A 23,258-nucleotide genomic window follows, 5' to 3' on the forward strand; every position below is an offset into this window, starting at 1 on the left:
AGTTGAAAACCGAGTTGACTGACATCAAGCAAAAGTTTAACAGGCATAGAAAAGATCAAGGTTTTGGATGGGGGAAGATAATAGATGGTGGTGAACAGCTGTTCAAATTGGTGGTGAACATTGGAAGATGGTGGTGAACACTCAAACCGAGTTGACTGACATCAAGCAAAAGTTTGTCGGGATTTTAGGTTGTAAATCGAATTTTTGCTATCAAAAACGTGGATCGTAAGGTTGAAGGTTTGCAAATAGGAGGTTCGTAATTCGGGAAATTTCTGGGTTGTGTGCATGCGCATAGATGAGTAAAATAATATTTTGGATTTGTCCGGTAGTCAAACAGAATTGAAAACCATTCCAAACAGGAAACTTACTGTTTTTAAGAACATTACAAAGGGCACAAACAATAGGCATGAATAACTAATGGACATGTTAAATTGGGTGGTGTAATAGGCACTGCGTCAATGGCGATGAATTCCGGAATTAATGTGTTTATATGGCTTTTACAATCTTTCTTTTATTTAAATTCAATTCTATAACAAATCGCCTCCTTGTCACTTCCAATGATGCTGTGGGTAGTTCTCCACAGCATCACGGTCTGCCATGGTTGAACTGTAGCCTTCGGCCCTGGGAGCCTCGTGGAAACGTTGATAAATCCGCAATGATTAGTGCTGTATCACCTGTCCACTCAAAGTGGTAAATTCGCAACGGTTTCGCCCGAGTCCCGTATCACCAGTCCACTCGAAGCACTTTTTTTCTATTTGGTCGTCTATCCAAACATGAAGCTCGTTTTCCATCCCTTCAATGTGAGAATCACGGGACTGGAATGAGACGTTTTCTCTTTGCTGGCAGGAACACTTGCACAGATATTTGACTCGCATTTATCGCACAGTCGATTCATTGATCCTGTAATGGTGGCCCACATATGCTGCATTTTCACCACTTGCTAACATATCTAACGACTAGGGTTTTTTCGCACAATGTCATAACCTTTCTCTGCCTCCTGGCACAATTAATTTTGTCCATCGTTTTACCTTTGGGTGCCGTCATTAACTGTTGTGTGGCAGATCTTAGATCTAGTATTACAGGATTTCAGTATGTCATTTCCTGTTTGATGACGGTTCTTTATTAAATGTAGCTTCATTCTGTATGCTGGTCTGATTACTACAATTAACGGTTTGCGGGATACAACAAAAGACTCATGAGAAAGAGCAAAAGGCTTGTAATAGGAGGTAATCTTACACACAGACGCAAACAATGAGTCATCTCAGCTCTAAAACCACGATTGGCCAAAATGAAATACCGCGATAACTAAATCGGAACATTAATAGGTTGGTCGGAACCCACGGTATTTGAGGGTTCACAGTATATACTTGAACACTGTTGAACACAACTCATTCTAAGTACTTCTACATGTACTTCTAAGTACCTCCAGTTTAGCAGTACTTGCATATTGAATAGGGTGTTGTACAAAACTGCTTCAATCGCCCTAAACTTCCGGAATTTGTTTTTAACGATCTTTAAAATCATTATTTTATTAAATTTGAAGTATAGACTTAAACACTGCATGGGGTATTGTGTTCTATGACCTTTCTAGTTTTATTCGGTTTCAAAATATGTGTGCCATGTATTTTTTCTTTTGCAATTTAAGACGCAAGTTTTTCTTAAAGATCAATCTGTAATCGTATAGAAAGATTCCTTGCAATAATAAAGACGAAAAAAAAAAGTGAAATGTCTTTCTCTCTCCTTCTCATTCCCTCTTCCTCTTCACTCATTTCCTTGCTTTTTGTGTCCAAAAGTTGCCCCAGTACTCCACTGTCAATTCCTACCTTTTATCATCTTGCTCTTCCATGAACCTCGATCTTGTAGAGAATGCAAAAATGGTGATTATTTATTGTATGTTTTTTGTAAATTCCTCGCATGACCATTTGGTTCATGTTTTCTCCATCAGGGTTGGTTGTGGCCAGGACAGCGTGAATGCTTGCATCACTCCACAGCCTCCACCAATGGCACACTCACATTCTACCCTTCCCTCGAGCGTAAAGGATTGGAGTAAGTCATGTTATGAATCTGCCTGCAGATAAAAGCAACAGTTTCTTCCATCACAGGTTGAAACAAACAAACAAAAGAAAGAGCGTTATACGAGGTCTGGCAATGTTTCATAATGAAAGCGAGAGAAAATTTTATTGTAAACATTCCAATTATGTTTCATGGTCACCTTCAAAGTAATCTCCTTGGGAGTCCGTGCATGCTTGCCAACATTGCTGCTATGCTTCAAAGCACCCTTGGAAGTCGTTTTCTGAAAGGTCATGGCTCTCTGGATCTCTTCTATTGATGCAAAACAAGTTCCTTTCATTGGAGTTTCGGACTTCAGTCAGATCGGACCAGCAGTCTTACCCTTTCGACATTTTGGTCTGTTTTGGCAATCGATGGGCGTCCCGACCACGCGTCATTATTCACGTCCATTCTCTCTTCCCTTCGGCAAACCTCTTGGCCCACTCAAACGCGTGTGATTTTGACTTTGTCTTCCCCATACACCGCCGGATTCAACTTGTCAAAAATGTCTGTGCCACTTTCATTTTGTTTTACCAAAAAACCTGATGATTATTCTCTTCCATAAATTTGTCCATTTTCAGAACACAATTGTAACACATAATTTTAACAAAACTCCAGTACAGCTACAAAACACAACCGATCAATACAACGGCTAACACCGTACTAAAGGGAAGATTATGATACACATCCAATTACGAAACCCAAGCCAGTGCCGCCATATCTCGGGGAAAAAATGTCAATCCAGCAACTTTGTCAGACCTCGTATATGCATCACCACAAGAGTGATATGGTACTTGATTAACAAAGTAATTAATCAGGAACATGATATTTAAGTTTGAGCACTAGTGTCGTTTGTAAGATTGGGATATGGTCTAGGATTTGTGAATTAGAAGATGTTCAATGCAGTTTCACCCATCTTTGTTCAAACACTAGTCCCAGTAACATAGTTGCATTTGCAATGGTTGTTCAATCACTTGCGGCATTTTGTGTCGCTGACATTGTGCACTATAATATTATGACCAACTGTTGGGCCAGTGTGGAGCAGACTCGGATGAAACTGCGTCGCTTGGCCGAGGGTGTTGCAGGACGTTTTGAGCCCGAGTGCAGCTCCTTATCTGCACCACTGCGTATGCGTGACTCCTACAGACACTTGCTTCTCTTGCAGGAGAGAAATGTTACCTCTACTGATGTGGATCACAGTCTGCAACGGGTTTGTTCAGCATTATAACGTAGTCATCACAGCATCTACCTGGCTGAGCTCTTCCTGTAAAATGTAGTACAGTTTTTTTTTTCCTCAACAAAGTGGAGGCTCATGGAAAAGTAAGGTGACTGAGGATATGAACTGTGACAGCGGTGGCAACTCGTGGACACAATAAGCAAAGGAATGAACGAACGTGCAGAGAGGAGGGAAGGAAACACTGTAATCTGCAAATAAGAAGATTTGATTCGGAACGGTTAATTGGGGTATTAGCGATTGTGGGTAAGACCATGGGATGCAATGAGATGGTGGTGCACTGCCTGCTTGAAGTCCTGCAGGGAAGGGTGGGATAGCACAGTCTCGGAAGGTAATTCTACACACCAGAGAAGCTGTACCAAAAATTGCACGCACACATGCAGACAGAGGCCACCTGTGAATTTTTTCTGGTGGGGGAGGGCACAATTTGCTTGGTGGTGTGCAGGGCCTGAAGAGCGCTGTTTGCGACTTCTTTCTTTTAAATGATCAATATGCATCCGGAAACATCAGAAGTCATGTAACAAAAAGGTCATGCCACAATTTGAAGTCCCCTCCCCTCCTCCTCTCCCCCGCTCCCCCCATCCCCAGCCCCGCACATCCCCTCACATTTCTACCTTTTTCCAAACTTGTTTACTTTCAACCAAACAGCACACTTCTCTACTGTAGTGTGCAAGACAGGCATCATATTGTTACGGTTTTCCACCGCCCTTCCTACCCTTACTAAGGGGTGATTAAGCCCCATTGTTCTTTCTGGGCCTGGCGTAACCGAGACTTGAAACGCCTCTTCCGGGCAAACGCAAGGTAGGGTTTCGGGACCAAGTCTCCCTCGTACCTAAATACCTGCGCCGCCACGGAAGCGGGGAACCAAGCCTCGCACGAGCCACGTGTAATTTGAGTACACCGAGTGGATTGCGTACCACGTGGTCCGTGCAGTCACCGTTAATATTGGACCCCGATTAGAGCGGTTCTATTCGTACCACGCTTAGTCAATGATGGAAAACACAAGGCGGTCGAATAAAAGGAATAACCAGGTTTAATTATTATTTACACTTATGTACAAGCCGTAGAAAGCAGACACAGAGCAGAACTTAAGCAGTCTTAATTCCCAGACTTGGGCCCGTTCACACTCACAAAGGGAATTGCAGGCAGGATGATGTTCAGGCCAAACGCGCCGACTTGGTCGTCCAGGAACGGCCTCGTCCGGCTCTCCTCGGTCACAGCACGTCCCGCGAAGATGGCCAGCAGGTGGTGGAAGGATCCTCGTAGCGCATCCCTCGAACAAAGGCAGCAGATGAGGCAGGAAAGAAATGTACGCGTCTCTCAGCGCGGCTGGGCGGTTCCACAGCGCGTTTAGTAACCAGCACGCTATCACTCACGTAACCCAATGCAATAGCGGCTCGGCTTCAAGCTCAACCGAGCGCCACTTTAATACGAGCGCGTATCTTGGTTCATGCGCGTCTTTCTCCGATCTCGTATCTATCAAACTCCACTGCTGACCGCGCTCCTTCAACTCCTCTTCTCTTCTCAACCCACCGCACTCCTGCTCGACGCCCGACTGCTCCTGGTGGCTTTGCGCAACGGTTATGTCGACACGTCCTGAGCCTTCTCGAACGTTCCAACCACGCCCTGTACTGTGACACAGTGCTGCAGCCACACCCTGTGAGCCCTGATTGGCGGCTCGCGCTTACCGTCGGCTTCTTCGCTGCCCTCATTCGGTCCCGACCCGACCCTCCAGGCCGGCCTCGTGTTAATTCGCGCCAAAAAGCCAAAGGAAGCACAAAGAGGCATAAGAGGCATAAGGCAATGGAGGCGGGATAAGGCAATGAAGGTACGAGAAGGACCTACTCTCATTACTCTACTCAACGCAAGACGAACACAGGAAAAGGACTATTCTCACACATACTACGAAATAACTGAACTATCGCGAGGCTCCGTGTTGTTTGTGTGACTAACTATGAGGGGGAAATTTAACCTTTATTATACAAAACTCAAAACCGCAACAATATATAATCTATATAAATGGAGGAGAATGGGGGACCCCAAGCTTGTTTTGTAGATGTTGATTCCCTTCTAGCCTGCTGCTGGACACAAGACTCTCATTCAAAGGCCCAGACCTCTGTAGTCCTAATGAGACTCCTTAAACAAAGCCAATAAAATGGATAGTTTCCTCAGATACCTAACAAACTGTCGTCCTGCTCAAGAAAGAGATTTGATTGGGTAGTCGTAGAAACATTCATGGTGATGTTATTACCCTCGCCAGAGGAGAGGGTATTGCATTTGAGTCTGTTTGTCCACACAGAATAAATATGATTTTCTCTGCAACCATTGGTCCGATTGACAGGAAATTTTCACCATAGGTGCAACTCCACCTGTATAATTTTTTAATTATAATTATGACTTCATAGGTCACGTGGTATGGGCGCCATGCTGGAAAAACCAAAAAACTTTGCACCTCTATCTCTGAAAGCGCTGCATAGAAAAAATTGAGACATGGCTCATTGTAAAGAACTCTCCATGGGGAATAAAATATGTTAATTATGTCATAGGTGCCTTCATTATGACGTCATAATTCGACAAGTACAAAACTTCATCCGATCAGATGAAATTTGTTGAGCATCATCATGGGATAAATTGGTGGAGGGGGAAAAAATGACGTCATTGGCCACGTGGTTCGGCCGCCATATTTGTTTTAACACAAAAGCCTTAAAAACCACTGAAAACACGTCCTGGCAAGGGTCGGCAATCTCGGATTGCTCTTTCTTATTGGAAAGCATCTCATGAGTTGTATCATATGGCTGGAGAATCCTTTTTGACCCCACATTCAAGCAAACACTTCAATGCTATCCCTAAAAGAAGAATGCCGTTCGAACAACAACAAAGCATTATGTTATTGTATGCTTTATCTTTACAAAGGGGTACTTGTAATAAAGGTGAAATTAATACAATATAAGTAAAACTAATTGGGGGACATATACATTTAATAAAGAAAGGTATTTTTTTAAATTCCATAAAGGAATGCTCAGACCACCTGGAAGCTAATGTATCCCTTCATACCCTACAAAATATGGCTTTTTCCGATTTGATCTATCTATAATTCCAGTAATCTCTGTGTGTCTGTGTGTTTGTCTGTGACCGCTGTTTCTCGACAACCACGGGTCCGATATACTTGAAACTTGCCAGGTATATTGCTGGGGACCCGAGGATGTGCCTTTTCAAGGTTTGAAATTAATCGGACAAGTGGTTCCCAAGGTATGGTCACCGTACTCGCAAGCCGTTCGCTTTGGCTTTGCGAATGGACCAAACCATTTCATGTAAATAGAGGGGGGGGGGGGGTTCTACCGTACTCGCAAGCCGTTCGCTTTGGCTTTGCGAATGGACCAAACCATTTCATGTAAATAGAGGGGGGGGTTCTGTGGTCGTTACTGCCACGTGGTTTCAACGTTTTTTTTTGTTGTTGTTTGCACGCATGTTTTTTTGCACCCACGTACGGGCACGCCCTAGTATTTATAAAGTGGGTAATTTTGCAATTAAGTCAAAATCATCTTCGTGGTTTTAGTAATACAAACCAAGACACTTTTATGCTACACCAATGGCCGAAAGATCATAGGGTTGCCACAAATTGGACGAGGTTTGTCCGAAATACTCAATGGTGGAACGGGCCTCCAAAATGTTCCATTTTGTGCTCAGAACATTTTCCAGAACAGTTATGAAACGACAGAGATTGGTCGGTATTGTGATTATTGGTAGGTATTGTAGGTCACCACGATTGAGAGAGGATGCCACCCTCACGATTAAGAGGAAGAAACAGCCGTCGTTTTAAACTAAGACCATCCAGCACCACTTACTCCTCCCTCCCTCCACCACCCTCCCCCTCTGCAATCCCCCATCCACCACGTCACCATAACTAACAATACCCACGATCACCCACACTCCTCCCTTCTCCGCCCTTCCACCATCCCCCCCATCAATCATCACCCCCACAATACCCACCACCATCCCACACCTCACTTCTCTCTGCAATCCCTCATAAACCGTCACCCTACCTAACAATACACATGACCACCCCACACCTCCCCTTCACCACCCCCCACAAACCCCCTCCAATGGGGTGGGACATCAACACAGTATGACCAGACACAAATAGCGTTCCGGGAAAGTACATTACTGGATGATCCTGTAATGTACAGGACACTGGATCAGCCTGCGAAGGTGGGACAAAGCATTCGTTGCCCATTTGGTCATCAGTGTCCATGCTGTGTCTGCCATATTTCCTCTGGAGTAATATAACTGATTTATCAATTCATACAAAATCCCTGGTAAACCATCAATTGAATGGAAAAACAAAAGCAACCAATATGTAGTGAACATGCGACCGACATTTGCATCTTCACGAACACCAATTTAGTCTGAATCGCTCGCATGAGGCTCAATGTTACGGCTCCACAATTGCCCTGAAAGCGTTTCCATCACTAATTTTAACTCCGATAGTTTCTTCACAATCCCACTGATCAGTTTCAACATACTGAGAACCTTTAGAGTTACTAATGATGGTGGAATCGGTATCGGAATCCAAGTTCAAAATACACTGTTTCTCTATGTAAAACTGCCATTTGAATCAAGGTAAGTTCATTTCATTGTGTGACATCACTTGCAAGATCGAAAATCGACACCAGGAATTTTTTTCGACACGTTGTGATTGGCCAAAAAAATCAAAGAATTTACCTTCAAATTGGACGGTAATTAAAAAAAATAAATTCCAGACCACCAGTTGACCTTTACCTTTAACTCAGAGGGGTATGATGTAAATTAATTGTTGAATGGGCTATCTAGAGAGGGCAATTTTGTTCCAATTGGACAAGCCTTAGTCGAGTTTGGTGAAACATGTTTAAATATATATAATTAGGCCATAACCTGCAAAATTAGGTCAAGGTAAAAAATTTTGTCAACCCAGCATGCTTTGTATTCCCATTGTTGGGGCAAATTTTCATTCTGAAAGTCTCTGGCTTCTGAGTTGCATCTCGTAAATTGGCAGAAAAAAATCCTAAATGGTGGTTTAGTTCTCCTAGGGGATCTAAGAAACTCTGGGGTACCATCAAAAATTGGGGGCATTAATTGTAGAAACAAACCCTACAAGAGCAATAAGCCTTCTCCTATTCTATAGGGGGAGGCTTAAAAAAGAGGAAGAAAAATGTGATCGGTAAACACCCTTAACTGGACAGAAACGGTACCTATTTCTAAACCTTAAACTAAATGTAACACAGGCAGCCTTGTTAGGGAACTTTCAGACAAGGAAAGAATAGACAGGATGGATGACTTGGATGAGGCAGAGGTAATGTGGCCTTCCTTTCTTGCTGAGGGCATGCAGGTTTGCACTCATGGGCAGGCAGGTTTGCACTCTCATGGGCAGGCAGGTTTGCACTCTCATGGGCAGGCAGGTCTGCACTCTCATGGGCAGGCAGGTCTGCACTCTCATGGGCAGGCAGGTCTGCACTCTCATGGGCAGGCAGGTCTGCACTCTCATGGGCAGGCAGGTCTGCACTCTCATGGGCAGGCATGTCTGCACTCATGGGCAGGCAGGTCTGCACTCTCATGGGCAGGCAGGTCTGCACTCATGGGCAGGCAGGTCTGCACTCGTGCGGCACATTCCAGGCATTGACTCAATGTCTCTCCTCCTGACTCTCTTCGAGTTTGTCTTCTCAGCCACCACCCCTGTCTCTGATGCTCACCCATCACTCTTCTGATGACCACACTATATTCGGTGCCTGAGTGTGGCTGCTTTTCATAGTCCCAACCCTTCCACACCCCCCCTCCCCCCTGCTGAGATTCCCCCCTCACCTCTTCCACGCCCCCCCCCCCCCCCCCACCGTGAGGGTCACATACGCAACCCCATGGTGACAAAGTTACTCACGTGTTATTGTCGTGTCATCGGAACGTACGCGATTCACTCACTTGGTACGGCCATGTGTGAGGGAGGTGAGAAATGACAGTGGGGATGATTAAGTGTGTCTTAATTAGAGGGAAAATATGGAAAAGAGAGACAGCCTCCTGTACACCCGATCCTCGTCATTGCTACTTGCATTCCCAAAACACCAACATTAATTCTGATAACGAATTTGTAATGAACCCCACGTTAATCCCCATAACGTTAACCCCATGACATAAGAAGACAAATTGTTTACCAAAACTGTATACAAGGTAATTTGTTCTCTACCTGTGAACACACAAACATGTTTAAATGGCATTCCATTGTGCATGTTTGGTTTTTGAGTCTTCAGACACTGATCAGCATTTCTTTCCTCCACCCGATCCTGATGTCCTGAATGCAGTGGTTGGCAGATCTCTTTCCCAGCATCACAGATGATCATTTGATTCCACGTTCTTTGGCAGTGGCTCTGCAGCAGGTGCTTTTCTTTGGATCTTCTTATTTTTAATAAGTGGCAGTGAAGTGTATTTAATAGGTGTTTGTTGTTTTGTGAACAAGTTTTTCATTCTAGTGTTTCAGTGTTCGTCATGAAGCCGTCGGTTTCCTGACAGAGTGAATAGTGCACTGTGGGCTGGGGTTTTTTTTTTTCTGAGTTATAAACAACCGATTTTTGCTTTTTGTTTGCAAAAAATGTTTTGATAAACTTGTGAAATGTTTGAAGGTTTATTGTGATTTATCAAAACTGTTCATTGGAATCCTCTTGGCTTAAAATCCTGGATTTCCCACTTTGCTTTGGATAGGACTGTGCAGCACAACCTTGTTTTCTCCTGGTATTTCATCATTCCTTGTATTTATTGATTGATTGCTGATGCTCAATCTAACCTTTAAATGGAGGTCAAACACAAGGCAAACAGGTGTTTGTTTGTGATTGTCTGTTTGTGAACAGGATATGTCAAAATGTTGTGGACGGATTTGGACGAAACTTGGTGGACAGGTTGGGTGTGTGACAAGGAATTAATTGATTAGATTTTGGGAAAGATCCGGACACACATTCGGCCCATCAGTGGGATACAAAGTGTGAACTGTTCAGCCTGGTGGAGGTATGTGCTCTACTGAGTGCCGTTCTCAGTCTCAGTAATGACAATTAATTATGTATTGATTAATAAATAAATAAAGAAAAATTTGATTAATGACTTGTCTTACTATAATTCACCAAATGTCCGTCTGTCCATTCGAAGGTACCGTAAAAACTGCTGATCCGATCGCAAAGATATTTTGGGTGGGTAATCCTGGGACCCCTGGGAGTAAAATAAGCTATTTAGTTTTCCCAATTTCAGCTTTGATTTCCAGCATTCTCAGGTTTGGACTCCCGCATAACATTCGCGTTCGCATAACGTTCATTGTGACGATGTTGTGACGATGTATGTGTTCACGGTAGTGTTTGATGTGACGGTGTGAACGTAATTTCGTAATGTTTTTCGTTTCGTAATCCTTTAATGAACGTTTAATGTTTAATGAACGTTTTTTTTTGTTTTGTTTTTTGTATACAGAATCGAGGCTCGTGTAAGAGCTAAAACATTGAACATGAAAACGCATAAAACATGCACAGACACATAAAACATGCAATGGAGGGAGTGGGAGACAACACGGGGAGAGAGGGAAGTCAGATGACAAGATCTCACAACAAACAGGCGAACAAGAACGTGCACGGGTCGTGACCGTCATGGTATGGTCAGTTTATAACAAACCAAAATGTTAAACACGTCAGGTGAAGCGGAAGGAAGCAAAACATGCTTTGGGCCGAGGAGGGAGTGAGACAGGTGAGCTGGGTGAGGGAGTACATGATAAGCAAGCATGCATCGTTCGTCACCATATTAACGTTTAATGCCCTTCGAAGTCCGGGGCCGCACGCGCGCTACACTAGACGGGCCAGCGTGTACCTTGCCCTTCACAGTCAGGCTCGGGTAAACCGCTGAGCCCCATCCGTGATGGGGACTGGGGCTTGAGACCGTGTCCCATGAACGAGGAATTCCCAGTAAGCGTGAGTCATCAGCTTGCGTTAAGTCCCTGCCTTTTGTACACACCGCCCGCCGCTACTACCGATCGGACGGTTTGATGAGATCCTCGGATCAGCCCCTGCACGGGCCGTTCTCTGCTCGTTTACTTAATTTTCTAAAAGTTACAGCTTCGGATGAAGCACTGGTGGTTTAGATATGATATTAGCCAATTGCTTAATTATTTTATTATTGATTTTAATTATGCAATTGATCAATCAATTATTGCACACCTCTCCCTCCCAATACAGTCGCTATGAGCTGCACGGCAGTATTGCTGCGCTGGAGGATATTTACTTATTTGGCATGGGGGCGGTGTACTTTTAATGTATCTGTACTTGTTTCTGTTTGTTTTACTTCTCTGTGCTTTTGAACTGTTGGATGGAACGAGTTGAAAACTGCTAGCTGTACTCGGAGGAGGGGTAGGGTAGTGCACGGGAACCCCTAAAGGGGTAAAAAGAAAATCCATGGTCCCGGGTGCTCAGGGTGGGGGTGGAGGAAATTATTCCTATGTAATTGTGTATTCACGCCACTACCTGGTGGAAGCTGGTACTACAAGTCAGAATGAAAGTGGGGAAATTAACCTGACTAAGGACGGATTATTGTCTGGTAGTTTATAACTTGACGTAGGTGCAAAGCTGATGCTGTTGAAATGTCAACAGTGCTTTTTCTCAGCCATAGTGGTGGTGATGAGACCTGTTTGTTTCTTTGTAGTTTTCTATTATTGGCTTTACACTCATGTGTTATGCTTTGCGTGTTGTGCAGCACACAGAACCGGTGTGGCTATTCCAGCTGTTTTCGGGTCTGTACTGGGTAGGACAGGGTCGTGTGAGCCGGGGTGTGGATTGCCTCCACCGCTCCTTGCACCACACTCCGCTCCAGTGGCTCGACATTCCCCTCGTCAGCATCGCTAGTGTACTGATGCACTCGGGACGGCCTGATCAGGCGCTCGAAATGCTGCTCTTGGCGGCGAAAACCAATGATTCTGAGGCAAGTGTTTTCTTTTTCCAAAGGGTACCACACACTGAAACTGTAAATTTCGACAGTATTAATGCAGCAAGAGCAAGACTCCTTTTATGCAACACCATTGGGTTAATTGTCCATGTGGACATGCTCTTGCTTTTACATACATACATACATATACACATACATACATACGTACAGTACAGTATCTATAAGTATAGAAAGTCTACACCCCTTTCAAAATTTTCATCTTTTGTTTCCTTGTAGCCTGGAATAAAATTGCATTAGATCAGACTTTTTTTTCCACGTTTATTTATTTACACATCGTGACCCACAACTTCCAAGTGAAAAACAAATTCTACAAATTTCAGAAAATTAATTAAAAATACAAAACGAGAATATCTTGGTTGGATAAGTGTCCACCCCCCTTATAATAGCAATTGTAAATTAGCTCAGGTGTAACCACTAACCAATCACCATCAAAATCACACACCAGGTTAATTGGCCTCCACCTGTGTTAAATTGTAGTGATTCTGATTATTTTAGAATAAAATCAGCTGTTCCTATAGGTTTCTTCTGCTGGGTAGTGCATTTCACAGCAAGGACTCAACCATGAGCACCAAGGAGCTTTCAAAAGACCTCCGGGATAAAGTTGTGGAAAAGCACAGATCAGGGAATGGGTATAAAAATATTTCAAAGGCCTTGAATATCCCTTGGAGCACAGTCAAGACAATCATCAAGAAGTGGAAGGCGTGTGGTACCACCCAAGACCCTGCCTAGATCAGGCCGTCCCTCCAAACTGGATGACCAGGTGGACCGAAGGTGGGCGGAGGAAACGTTTTCACCCCTGTCTGTTTGTCTGTGAGGAGGGTATCTCAAAAAGTTATGGACGATTTCGGAGGAAATTTGATAGACGTGTTGGGTGTGTGACAAGAGCGAATTAATTCGATTTCCTTGAAGACTCAGATTGGGATCCGGATAAGAGAATTTTTCAGTAATTCTTCACATTTGGTGATGGGGCCACAAACAATATACAGCGAGTCCTCGACGTATGAACGAGTTGATTTCTGTACAATCGTTAAGTCGGAAATCGATTTCCCACAGACTCTGTTATAAATGGTGTTTTTTTTTTTTTTACAACCAAGTCAAGATATCCTATTTATCATGCAAATAAGCTGTAATATTGTTAATTTTCAATAAATGGTGGTAAATAATAATCCAAGCAAATTTTCCACATCGGCAATAACACCAGACCTTTGTTTTGTTATTATTGTCGACAATGGGCGCAAATCCCTTTATATGTTGTAAAATTCTCATCTTGTCGTTTTTATAATTGTTCCGATCGTCGAACGATAAAGGTCTAACAAACGACCGATTTGGGAGGGATTTTCACCTTCATCTGATGGTTTCATAATGTCCAGTTTAATCTCCAACGTTAAGGTCCTGCATTTTCTTGGTTGCAGGAACATCACTGCAACGTTTATAAGCCATGAGTAGGTTTCATTGTCATGATAAAATACGTGGCACTATGAATGCACCTGCGAGCAGTACAGGACAGTACATGGGATATTGTAGACCACGTGACGCTCAGACTCTTTACATATCGCGGAAGAAAGGGTCACGCTCCGCTCAACCAACGGTTCCCAAGTTGCTCCACCCATGATCGTTTCGAACGTACGAGCGAACCTTCATATCTCAGACATTAAAAAAAAAAAAAATAATAATAATAATAATAAAAATACCTTATGGGGGTTGGTTCGTTAAGTCTGGGTGTTCGCAAGTCGGGGGACTTCCTGTATAGCACAATCGTTCAAAAAGTTATGGATGGATTAGGACAAAACATGTTGCACAGGTTGGGAGTGTGACAAGGATGAATTGGGTCGATGTTGGTGAAGATCCAAATTCTGATCCGGATACAATTTTTTTTTAAAGTGATTCCTCACCATTTGAGACGGGGCCAAAAACGATATATAGTATGATATTTCAAAAAGCTGTGAATGAGTTTTGACAAAACTTGGTGGACGAGTTGGTTAGGTGACAATAACAAGCCCATTTGATTTTGTTTTGTGTTCGAATCCAGATCCGACCTATCAGTGGGATACAAAATGTAAACTGTTCTGCAGGGCGGAGGTATGCGCTCTGAGTGCCATTCAAGTTCTTACTATTTTTAATACAGACATGAAAATTATTTTGAAGTGACTAAACATCCTGATTGTTGATACTAACTAAACAAAAGTGAATTAGGAAATCATATACATGTTAATAATAGTCATAATACTAAAAACAATTTTTAAGTAACTTGCCTGTCTAATGTGACTTCTGGGATTGCTTCCTTTTGATGAAAGTTGCCATGTTGAGAGGAATACTTGTTGCTATTCTCAAGTTGTTTTTGAGTTCAGTGATAATAGCTACATAAAATATTGACAAAATGTCACCACGTGGGCCGGATCAAAACGTGTTACGGAGCTCGATCTGAAGGGTTTCCCCATGTCCAGTGTATAGCCATAGTAGGGTACTGTCATTTGCTTCTGTGGGAGCAGGTGTCTGTGTATCTGGCCTTGGGCAGTGCACATCTCACTATGGGAAACCTGAGTGCCAGCATTGCAGCATACAGGAAGGCCGCTCAGCTGATGGGAGAGTGTTCCTTGTGCAAACGTGAAATTCAGCGCACTCGATGTTACCAACTCTACCCTTCTCTTTACAGCAATCGTCCTTTGGTCGGTCAGTGGCACGATCTATCCATTTTCTCCTCCTTCCAGGTCAAACGATCTCTATACCTAGCCATGATTTGTGTGTTTATTCAACTTCAAGATTTTTCAACACATGTCTGCCTCTTCCCCACTGCTTCATTTCCTGTATGTCACAAATGTATTACTTGTGTCTCTTCGGTGGTGTATGGTATCGTGTGTGACCGTGTAATGTTTGTTGAGCCGAGATGTTTATGCTTTAAGTTGAGTAAAGTTCCTTCACGTAAAATCATTCCTTTTCACCAACGACCTCATCTCAGATCATCAATTCAGATTCAAACCAGGTAACTACCTTGGACATGCTGCTTCTGCTCTCCCAACTGTGGATGAAGGCTCTGAATATCAGACATGAGATCAGGGTCGTCTCTCCAGACACATCTCGAGCTTTCAATACAGTCCGGCATCCCGCCTTTCTCTCCAAACTTTCTGCCTATGGCCTCCAAGGCCAACTCCATGCATGCTTACTGACTTCCGCTACTCTCGTAGCCAACGTGTGGCGCTCTCAACTGAATCCTTTCAATATCCCCTCCCTGTCGAGGTTGGAGTGCCCCAAGGCAGTGTTCTTGGCCCAGTCCTATTCCTAATCTTCATCAATGTTCACTTTCACTCTGTAAAATCCTCTTTATCTCTATGCTGATGACTCCACCCTCTGCCATGACATCCCTCATCCTTTAGATAGACAGGCAGCAGTCTCTTCCTTCTCTTCAGACCTTGACAAAATCACAAGCTGGTCAAACACTTGGAATATGTCTTTCAGTTTCAATCATGAAAAATCCTACACACGCTCTCAAAACGGACTGTCTGGCAAACCCTCCCATCTACTTTCTTAATAATCCTCTTGAAGAAGTTCAGTGACTCAAACTCTTGGGTCTCACTCTCAGCCATCTTTATCGAGAAAACCACATTTCAAAGTTAGCCTTCAAAGCCAGACACCGACTGAGCATCCTCTGTCATACAAAGTCCTTCATTGGCAGACCTAAACTCCTATCCAACAGAAGACCTTCATCTGCAGCTTGGAGTACTGCTCTCCTCTTTGCGCTAATGCCCCTGCCTTGTTTCGAGTTTGAGATATTTCCATTAACTTGCGGGTTTAGAATCATCTCGCAACTACAAGCAGTTTACAGAGGAATGGACTTTTGTGAATGTTCTCTCTCCAAGGATATATAAATGGGAACTAGAGTAGAAGTAGGTTTGGGGGTTGGGAGGAGGATGTGAAGAACAACATATCAATATGTGCCTTGTTAGGGTTAGGGTTAGTGCATCACTGCCTTACCTTTAAATGAACTTAAGTTTGGAGTTGATCCGCCTATCGGTGCGGATCAATCAAAAGAGAACCTCAGGTTTGTGATACTGTACAATGCCTTTCCACTCTTTCTTCTCTTCCACAAGCGTTGAAGTGTTAAAAATAAATGTTCCTGGGCCTTCTTGCTCATGTGCATTCATTTGTCTTTTATTTTCCCATCTGTGGAATTTATTTTCTGTTTCTGTCCATTTGCATTCCTCCCTCCTCGTGTTTTAAGGTTGTAGTCTCCCACCATCTCAGTCTCATTTCCACTGACTTTTTTTTTTTCTTTCCCCCAGCTAACATGCCGCAATCACCTTTTCAAACGGGCCATGCTTGATTAGTCGTCATATGTGCACTCATTCCTATGTCATGTATCCGTCAAAAGCCCTCACCTATATCTTTTTCTCTTCGATGAGCCTCGACTTCATAAAACTCCTTTCTCAATTGCTTCTTCTTTTTTTTTTTCCTCACCTTTACATTCCGATAACCCTTTATTTCCCAACATGAATCTCTGTTTTTTAGCTTTACCTCCACTCTATGCAAGGCAATGTGTGCTGCAATGCATCTTTGTTGAAAGTATTGTACCACAATGGTGCTTTCCTTTTCCCCCTCACCCCTCCTATTTCGCTCCTCCCCCCCCCCCTCCCGCTCCCCTCCCCCTCCCCTCCCCTCCTTTTGCAGGAGAACAGCAAAAGGATGCAGCACTAAAAGGATCTCCACAGCAGGATGAAGGTGGTGTATCCTGATTGAGTTTAGCTGTTCTTTCTCTCTCAAAATCCTTTTTTTCTTTTTCTTTTAAAACTGCTTCCTGTTTTAACCTCGTCACACATGCATGCACTGCTGTGGACTACTGCAAGCGGTTACATGTTGGGAGTCGTCAGGTTTTATTTGCCATCACTCAAATATATTGTACACTGCACCTTTCCTATGCCATCTCCAGGCATTGCGAAACGTCATTGCCGGGCACCGAAGGGGGCTCGGCAGTGACGCACGCTGAAAGGGAGTACTCGGTTTTCACTCATTGTTTGTTTGTTTTCTTGCTTTCTTTCTTTCTTGTTTGTTTGTCCGGGCGATATCTCAGCCATCCTTTGAGCTAGGAAGCTGAAATTTCGGCACAAGTGAGCAAGTCCTTTGTCAAAAACGGTATTTTTTGTTTTTTGAATAATCAATTAATTGAGGAGTTATTTAATTATTAGCGATTAATTAAGTACTTATTTAATTAATCAAATTTCCTTTCTCTTCTGACCATTAACTCAGGCACCTTTTGAGTTAGGAAGCTGATATTTGGACATGCCAATGACCAGGTGGTTTGGCTGCAAAGGCTATTTTTGATTTATTGATTAATCAATTAATCAATTAATCGATTAATTATTTAATTATTTGATTAATGACTTCTTTTTTTTTAAGTTACAGATTCTGATGAAATGGTGGTGGTTTATGTGTTCTCTGACCGAATTGATTAATAATTTAATTTTTTTATGATTATTATTTATTTCTTTTCATTATTAATCATTTATTTATCTTCTTTCTCATTTGGCCAATATCTCAGGCACCTTTTGAGCTCAAGCTAATATTTGGACATGTGACCAAGTGATGTGGCTATCAAGGATATTTTTGATTTATTGATTAATCAATTATGAATTAATCAATTAATCGATGAATAATTTAATTATTTGATTCATGACAAATTTTTTTTTTTTTTTTTTTTTAGTTGCAGATTCTGATGAAATGGTGGTGGTTTATGTGTTCTGTGACCGAATTGATTGATAATTTAATTTTTTAATGATTATTATTTATTTCTTTTCATTATTAATCATTTATTTATTTTCTTTCTCATTTGGCCAATATCTCAGGCACCTTTTGAGCTGGGAAGCTAATATTTGGACATGACAGTGACCAAGTGATGTGGCTATCAAGGATATTTTTGATTTATTGATTAATCATTTAATCGATTAATTATTTATTGGTGAATCAATTAATTATTTAATTTTTTATTAATGACATTTAATTAAATTTCTAAAAGATACATCTTCGGATGAAGCACGAGTGGTTTAGTGATGCTATTAGCCACTTGATTAAGAAAATAATTTGTGATAATCTTTTATTGATTTTAATTATACAATTAATCAATGAATTAGCGTACACCTCTCCCTCCCAAAGCAGCCTCTATGAGCTGCACTGCGGTATTGCCGGGCTGAAGGATATTTAATTATTTGGCAAGGGGGCGGTGTACTTTGAATGTATCTGTACTTGTTTTGTGGCTTTTTTGCCGCTCTCTAAAGTGCAAGTAGGATTTTACTCGGTACACTGGCTGCCGCATGCTCTCTCGACGTTTAACGGGCCACAATCATGAATTTTTTTGAAGAAATATGTTTGAGGATGATATCCCTGATATATTTTCACAAAATTAAGATTTTGGGGGGGGGGGGGGGGGGGGACGCGGGGGAAGTATAAAACGCAAGGACACCAAGGACTTCCAGGACAGAAGTTGGTATTTCAAAAAAGTGGAATTGGGGTGAAATTAGCGGGGGTAGAAAAGATCAAGGTTTTGGATGGGGGAAGATAAGAGATGGTGGTGAACAGCTGTTTTAAAGACCTGGAGGGTGGAGTGGGATTGAAGAGAGTGAGGGAGTTTGTTCCAGAGGCGGGAGAAAAGAGGAATGAAGGAGTGAAGGTGAGCAGAGAGTCTTGATTTTGGCAGTTTAACCGAGGGTTGCAGGCAGATCTTGTGCGACCTGTAGGAATATTTGCGGGACAGAGCCCAGAGAGAGCTGTGGGGGCAAGGCCAGAGAGGAGTCGGTAGAAGACGGAAAGACCACCAACCTGAGGGGGGGGGGGGGGGGGGGAATAATAAGCCAGATAATCGTGTTTTAAAATTGGACCATTTTACTTCCGTTATGCAAATGAGCAACTCCCGTCTATTTGCGTGTCGTCACGGGTGCACAACTCAAAAGTGTGCACTTGGTGTCAATTTACGAGCCAAATTAACACATACGCATTTCTTGTCAATTTCACTTCACGAAATATTTTGTTTCTAATGATATAATTTCAGAATTGTATATAAAATATGCCGAATGACAAAACTAAAAATGCAGAATCCACGAATGTCATAGGCAGAAACCCTCACGTCATTTCCTCACTCTGCTTTAAACTAAATCTTTTTTCATTACAAACAGCATCATTCCAATCACAAATTAATACTATAACACAAATACAAAAATGTTAACAATACTTGTGATATAAACACATAATGACTGATCTGACATGATGACCAATACAGACGAATCTGCCGGTGAGAAAGGGCGGATATGAAACACTTACAAATAAAAATAAAAATTATAATTGTATTGAGAAAGTGGTGAGTGTGATTAGAGTGAGTGATAGGTTGATGATAGTGAAAATGATGATTGGAAAGCTCTTGGTGAACGTCATCTCGGGATATGTTCCGCAGGTCGGTCGGAGCGATGAAGAGGGACAAGTTCTGGTGTGCGATAGAGAAGCTGATGGAAAACATGAAAGATGAGGAAATTGTTGTGGTAGGAGGAGACCTAAATGAACATGTGGGAAGGAGTATGGACGGTTTTGAGGGAGTTCATGGGGGATACGGATATGGTGTGAGGAATGGAGAAGGTGAAAGGATTTTGGATTTTGCTGATGGAGCGGGTTTGTTGATTTGTAATACTCAGTTCCAGAAAGAGGATAATAAGCTTGTTACAAACACGTCAGGTGGGTTGATGACAAACGTTGACTGATGGTGCGTAGGCAAGATAGTGGGCACCTCTGGGACACAAAGGTGATGCCGGGGGAGGAGGCTGTTTCACAGCACCACTTGGTTGTCTGCAACATAAGGGTGAAAGGTGCGAGGAGAGCTCGGCGGGTGAAGTACCAACCGAGAATGAAGGTGTGGAGGTTGAAAGAGGTGACAGTGAGGGAGACATTAAAAGAGAGGCTGAGTATGGCAGAGGATGATGTGGTTGAGCTTGAAAGTGGTTGGATGTCAATGAAAGATAGTCTGTTGGGAGCTGTTGGTGAGGTATGTGGATGGACAAAAGGACCACCGAGGCACTCAAACATGGTGGTGGGATGATGAAGTTGGAAAGAGGATTGACAAGAAGAGGAAGAAGTTCAAGGAGTGGCAGAAAAGGCAGGACATGAAAGTTAGAAGGCAGCCAAGAAGGCTGCAAAGAAAGAGATAGTAAAGGCGCAGGAGGCATGTAGGAAATTGTTCGGAGAACACTTGGATTTGGAAGAAGGTCAGAGAGCAGTATTCAGGAATACAAAGCAGATAGCGAAAGAGAGGTGTGATGTGATGGGGGTGAGTTGCTTGAAGGATGAAGTGGGACAAATCGTTGTGGACCCAGATGGAATTCAAGGAAGATGGAAGAGATACATGGAAATGCTGTTGAATGCAGAGAATGAATGTGGCAGCAACATCGAGAGTATCCCAGTTTTTGGACCGGCAGAGAAGATAACTGAGAAGGAAGTTGAGGAAGCGATAAAATCGATGAAGAGTAGAAAAGCAGAAGGGCCGACGGGAGTTGTGGGAGATATGTTGAAGGCAGCGGGAAGTTGGGGAGTGAAGAGAATGACAGAGATCTGTAATCTTGTGGTGAAAGATTGGTGGACTCCCAAAATACATCTCTCTGACGTATCCTGCTGTGAAAACATTTTTGGCTGGTATATCACTGAAGATATTATCATGCTTTTGTTCCCCATTGGGAGAGTTGCCCGCAAAAAGATTGTTAAAAAAAATTCTGGAAGTTTAGCGCGATTGAAATAGTCTTATACACCGCCCTTATGCACCAATAATGCGGGCAAGGGGGTCAACAAGGGGAGATGTAGAAAATAGGGCAAAATGGAGAAGATTGTCATGGGGCTCGCAAGGCTCACCCCCGCTCTAGCAGGGAAAATGGCCTTAAACTGCCTGTTGTTGTTGTTGTTGTTGTTTTGTTCCCCCATTGGGAGTACTTGAAAATGTGTCATTTCAAATTTTTCCATTCAGCAGTTTCCGAGAAATATTTTTTAAATTATTTGCATTTAATCCATGATGGCTGCCATACAACGTGACCTATGACGTCACATTTATCATAAAAAACATTCTGCATGGGTGTCACTCCTACCCTGAAAGTTTCGTCTCAATCGGACGTATGGTTGCTGAGAAAAATGAGGTTTAGCCCGTACGGACGTACGTATGGACGACGACCCGAAAACATAATGCCTCTGGCAACTTTTGTCGACGTTGTCGCCGGAGGCATAAAAAGCTATTCTTTTTTTCATCAGTAATTCCCCATGGGGCCTACGTGATCGCTACCAAGTTTGCTGGTGACCACTCAAGCTGTTTGAGACCATTCACTCCCGTCTATCCAAATCCCCCGCCCCCTAAATAGAATAATCTATAAAAGCATATAACTGAATTTTTTTACCTAACCCCCATGAGACCCCCATTAGGCAAGCTGTGTTTGGTTGCACTGCATGAACCTCAATTACGAATGGGCTGACGTCAATATAGCTGGGCACTTAGATATCCCTCCTTGCCTCCTCACCCACACTGCACCCCTAATTTTTAGTACCCTCCCTCTCCTATTTTACTCTCCCATTGTCCCCCATTATGGGTGCTAGGTTTTGTTGTGTACCCTCCAATGACACTCCCCATGAGGCCCCCATTATATCTGCCAAATGTGGTGGCCCTATAATGTTCCGTTCTCAAGATGTATAAGATAATGGAATGGACAGGCATCAGATAGACAAGCAAAATGGAGTGTGACGGCAACAGAGGCATGTCGGGCCACTCCAGCAGTGGTGATGCAAGACTGGTTAGCAAACATGTCACATGTTAACATAATCCTTGCACACCCTGTTGTGATTCCTCATTCCTAAATGCTCCCCTTACACCACCTCCTCCACCATATTCGTGTCATTACTTAAAAAGAGGTCGAACACCATGGCTTGCCCCTCTCCCCCTCTCACCGTGGGCTTATCTACAAATAAACTTTACAAGCAATGAGATCTAGAAAATCATCTGCCCTACCCTTACCCTCTTGCTGGATCCAAACTGGACCCCATGGACGCCCACCTGGAACACAGGAATCCATACTGTTTATTAGTGACAGCTTTTGGAATTGTTCGTCTCTTTCTCAACACAAACATGAAATTTTTGGCACAAAGTGAAATGCGGGGCCAATGGCAGTGATTACTCCCAGCAACTCGGTACAATTCAGCGATTCCGTAGAAAGTTGGGGCTGGTTCTTCAATGATAAATGAACAAGAGTTGTCTGATTTACCAAGTACAATTCACAATTGAATAACTGGATCCAAAATAGGGCCAAATGTGGAATGTGATATCATTTTTCTTCGATTAATATTCCAAAAATTATAACAAGTTATTGTCAACATGACATTTTAACCCCACAGAGCACAATAGCAGTGATGCAGAATCGCAGCAGGTGGGATCGGTCGAGCAGCGATGGAGGGAAGGATTATGGCCCGAGTGCGCAGCTCGTATTTCGCAGACGAGCAGCACCTTGGATGAAGTCCCATCTGGCTCGTTTGAGCTTGGTGCCCCATGTGGCACATTTGAAGGTTCACTGGAAGTGAAGGGTCACAGGGTGGACCTGCAGGGTCTGCGTGTGGTTAGTTCCAGTCACCAAGATCCTCCTGGACCTTGTTTTGGAGATTGCAATGATGGAGATGATGAAGAGTGGGTAAATGACACACCACACTGAAAGCCTTTCTCAGATATCCTACATATACGTGTCATGCAATGGCAATCACTTAAGAGTTAGAATCTTGGAAAAGAGACAGAGGGTGCTCTTTTGTCTCCTGCTCTTTCTCCAGATAACCGTCCAAGTCAAACGATCGAAAAAGCACAGGATGCCTGACGTGAAGGTTCCGGAAATGGAAGCAGAGAGTGCCAACAGAGACGGCTCTTCAAAGAAAAGGCCCATACTGTCACGTATGTCTTTGCACCACTCCAAGCATGTTCGGTGAATATAGGTCGAGTACA

At 43.1% G+C, this 23,258-nt stretch overlaps 1 protein-coding gene across 2 annotated transcripts in view; it reads left to right on the top strand.

Moving 5' to 3' along the window:
* Positions 1 to 23,258, top strand: part of TTC17 (tetratricopeptide repeat domain 17) — a 56,685-nt gene that overhangs the window by 28,417 nt on the left and 5,010 nt on the right. For both annotated transcript variants that reach the window (XM_068124175.2, XM_068124174.2), the window contains exons 12-19: positions 1,946 to 2,046; positions 3,085 to 3,259; positions 9,610 to 9,684; positions 12,026 to 12,250; positions 14,764 to 14,944; positions 16,937 to 16,987; positions 22,667 to 22,956; positions 23,090 to 23,207. In XM_068124175.2, the coding sequence (XP_067980276.2) occupies positions 1,946 to 2,046; positions 3,085 to 3,259; positions 9,610 to 9,684; positions 12,026 to 12,250; positions 14,764 to 14,944; positions 16,937 to 16,987; positions 22,667 to 22,956; positions 23,090 to 23,207 (1,216 nt within the window). The remainder of the gene's footprint in view (positions 1 to 1,945; positions 2,047 to 3,084; positions 3,260 to 9,609; positions 9,685 to 12,025; positions 12,251 to 14,763; positions 14,945 to 16,936; positions 16,988 to 22,666; positions 22,957 to 23,089; positions 23,208 to 23,258) is intronic.

The sequence above is a fragment of the Myxine glutinosa genome, chromosome 8 (assembly GCF_964187855.1).
Source record: "Myxine glutinosa chromosome 8, kmMyxGlut1.1, whole genome shotgun sequence".
NCBI lineage: Eukaryota > Metazoa > Chordata > Myxini > Myxiniformes > Myxinidae > Myxine > Myxine glutinosa.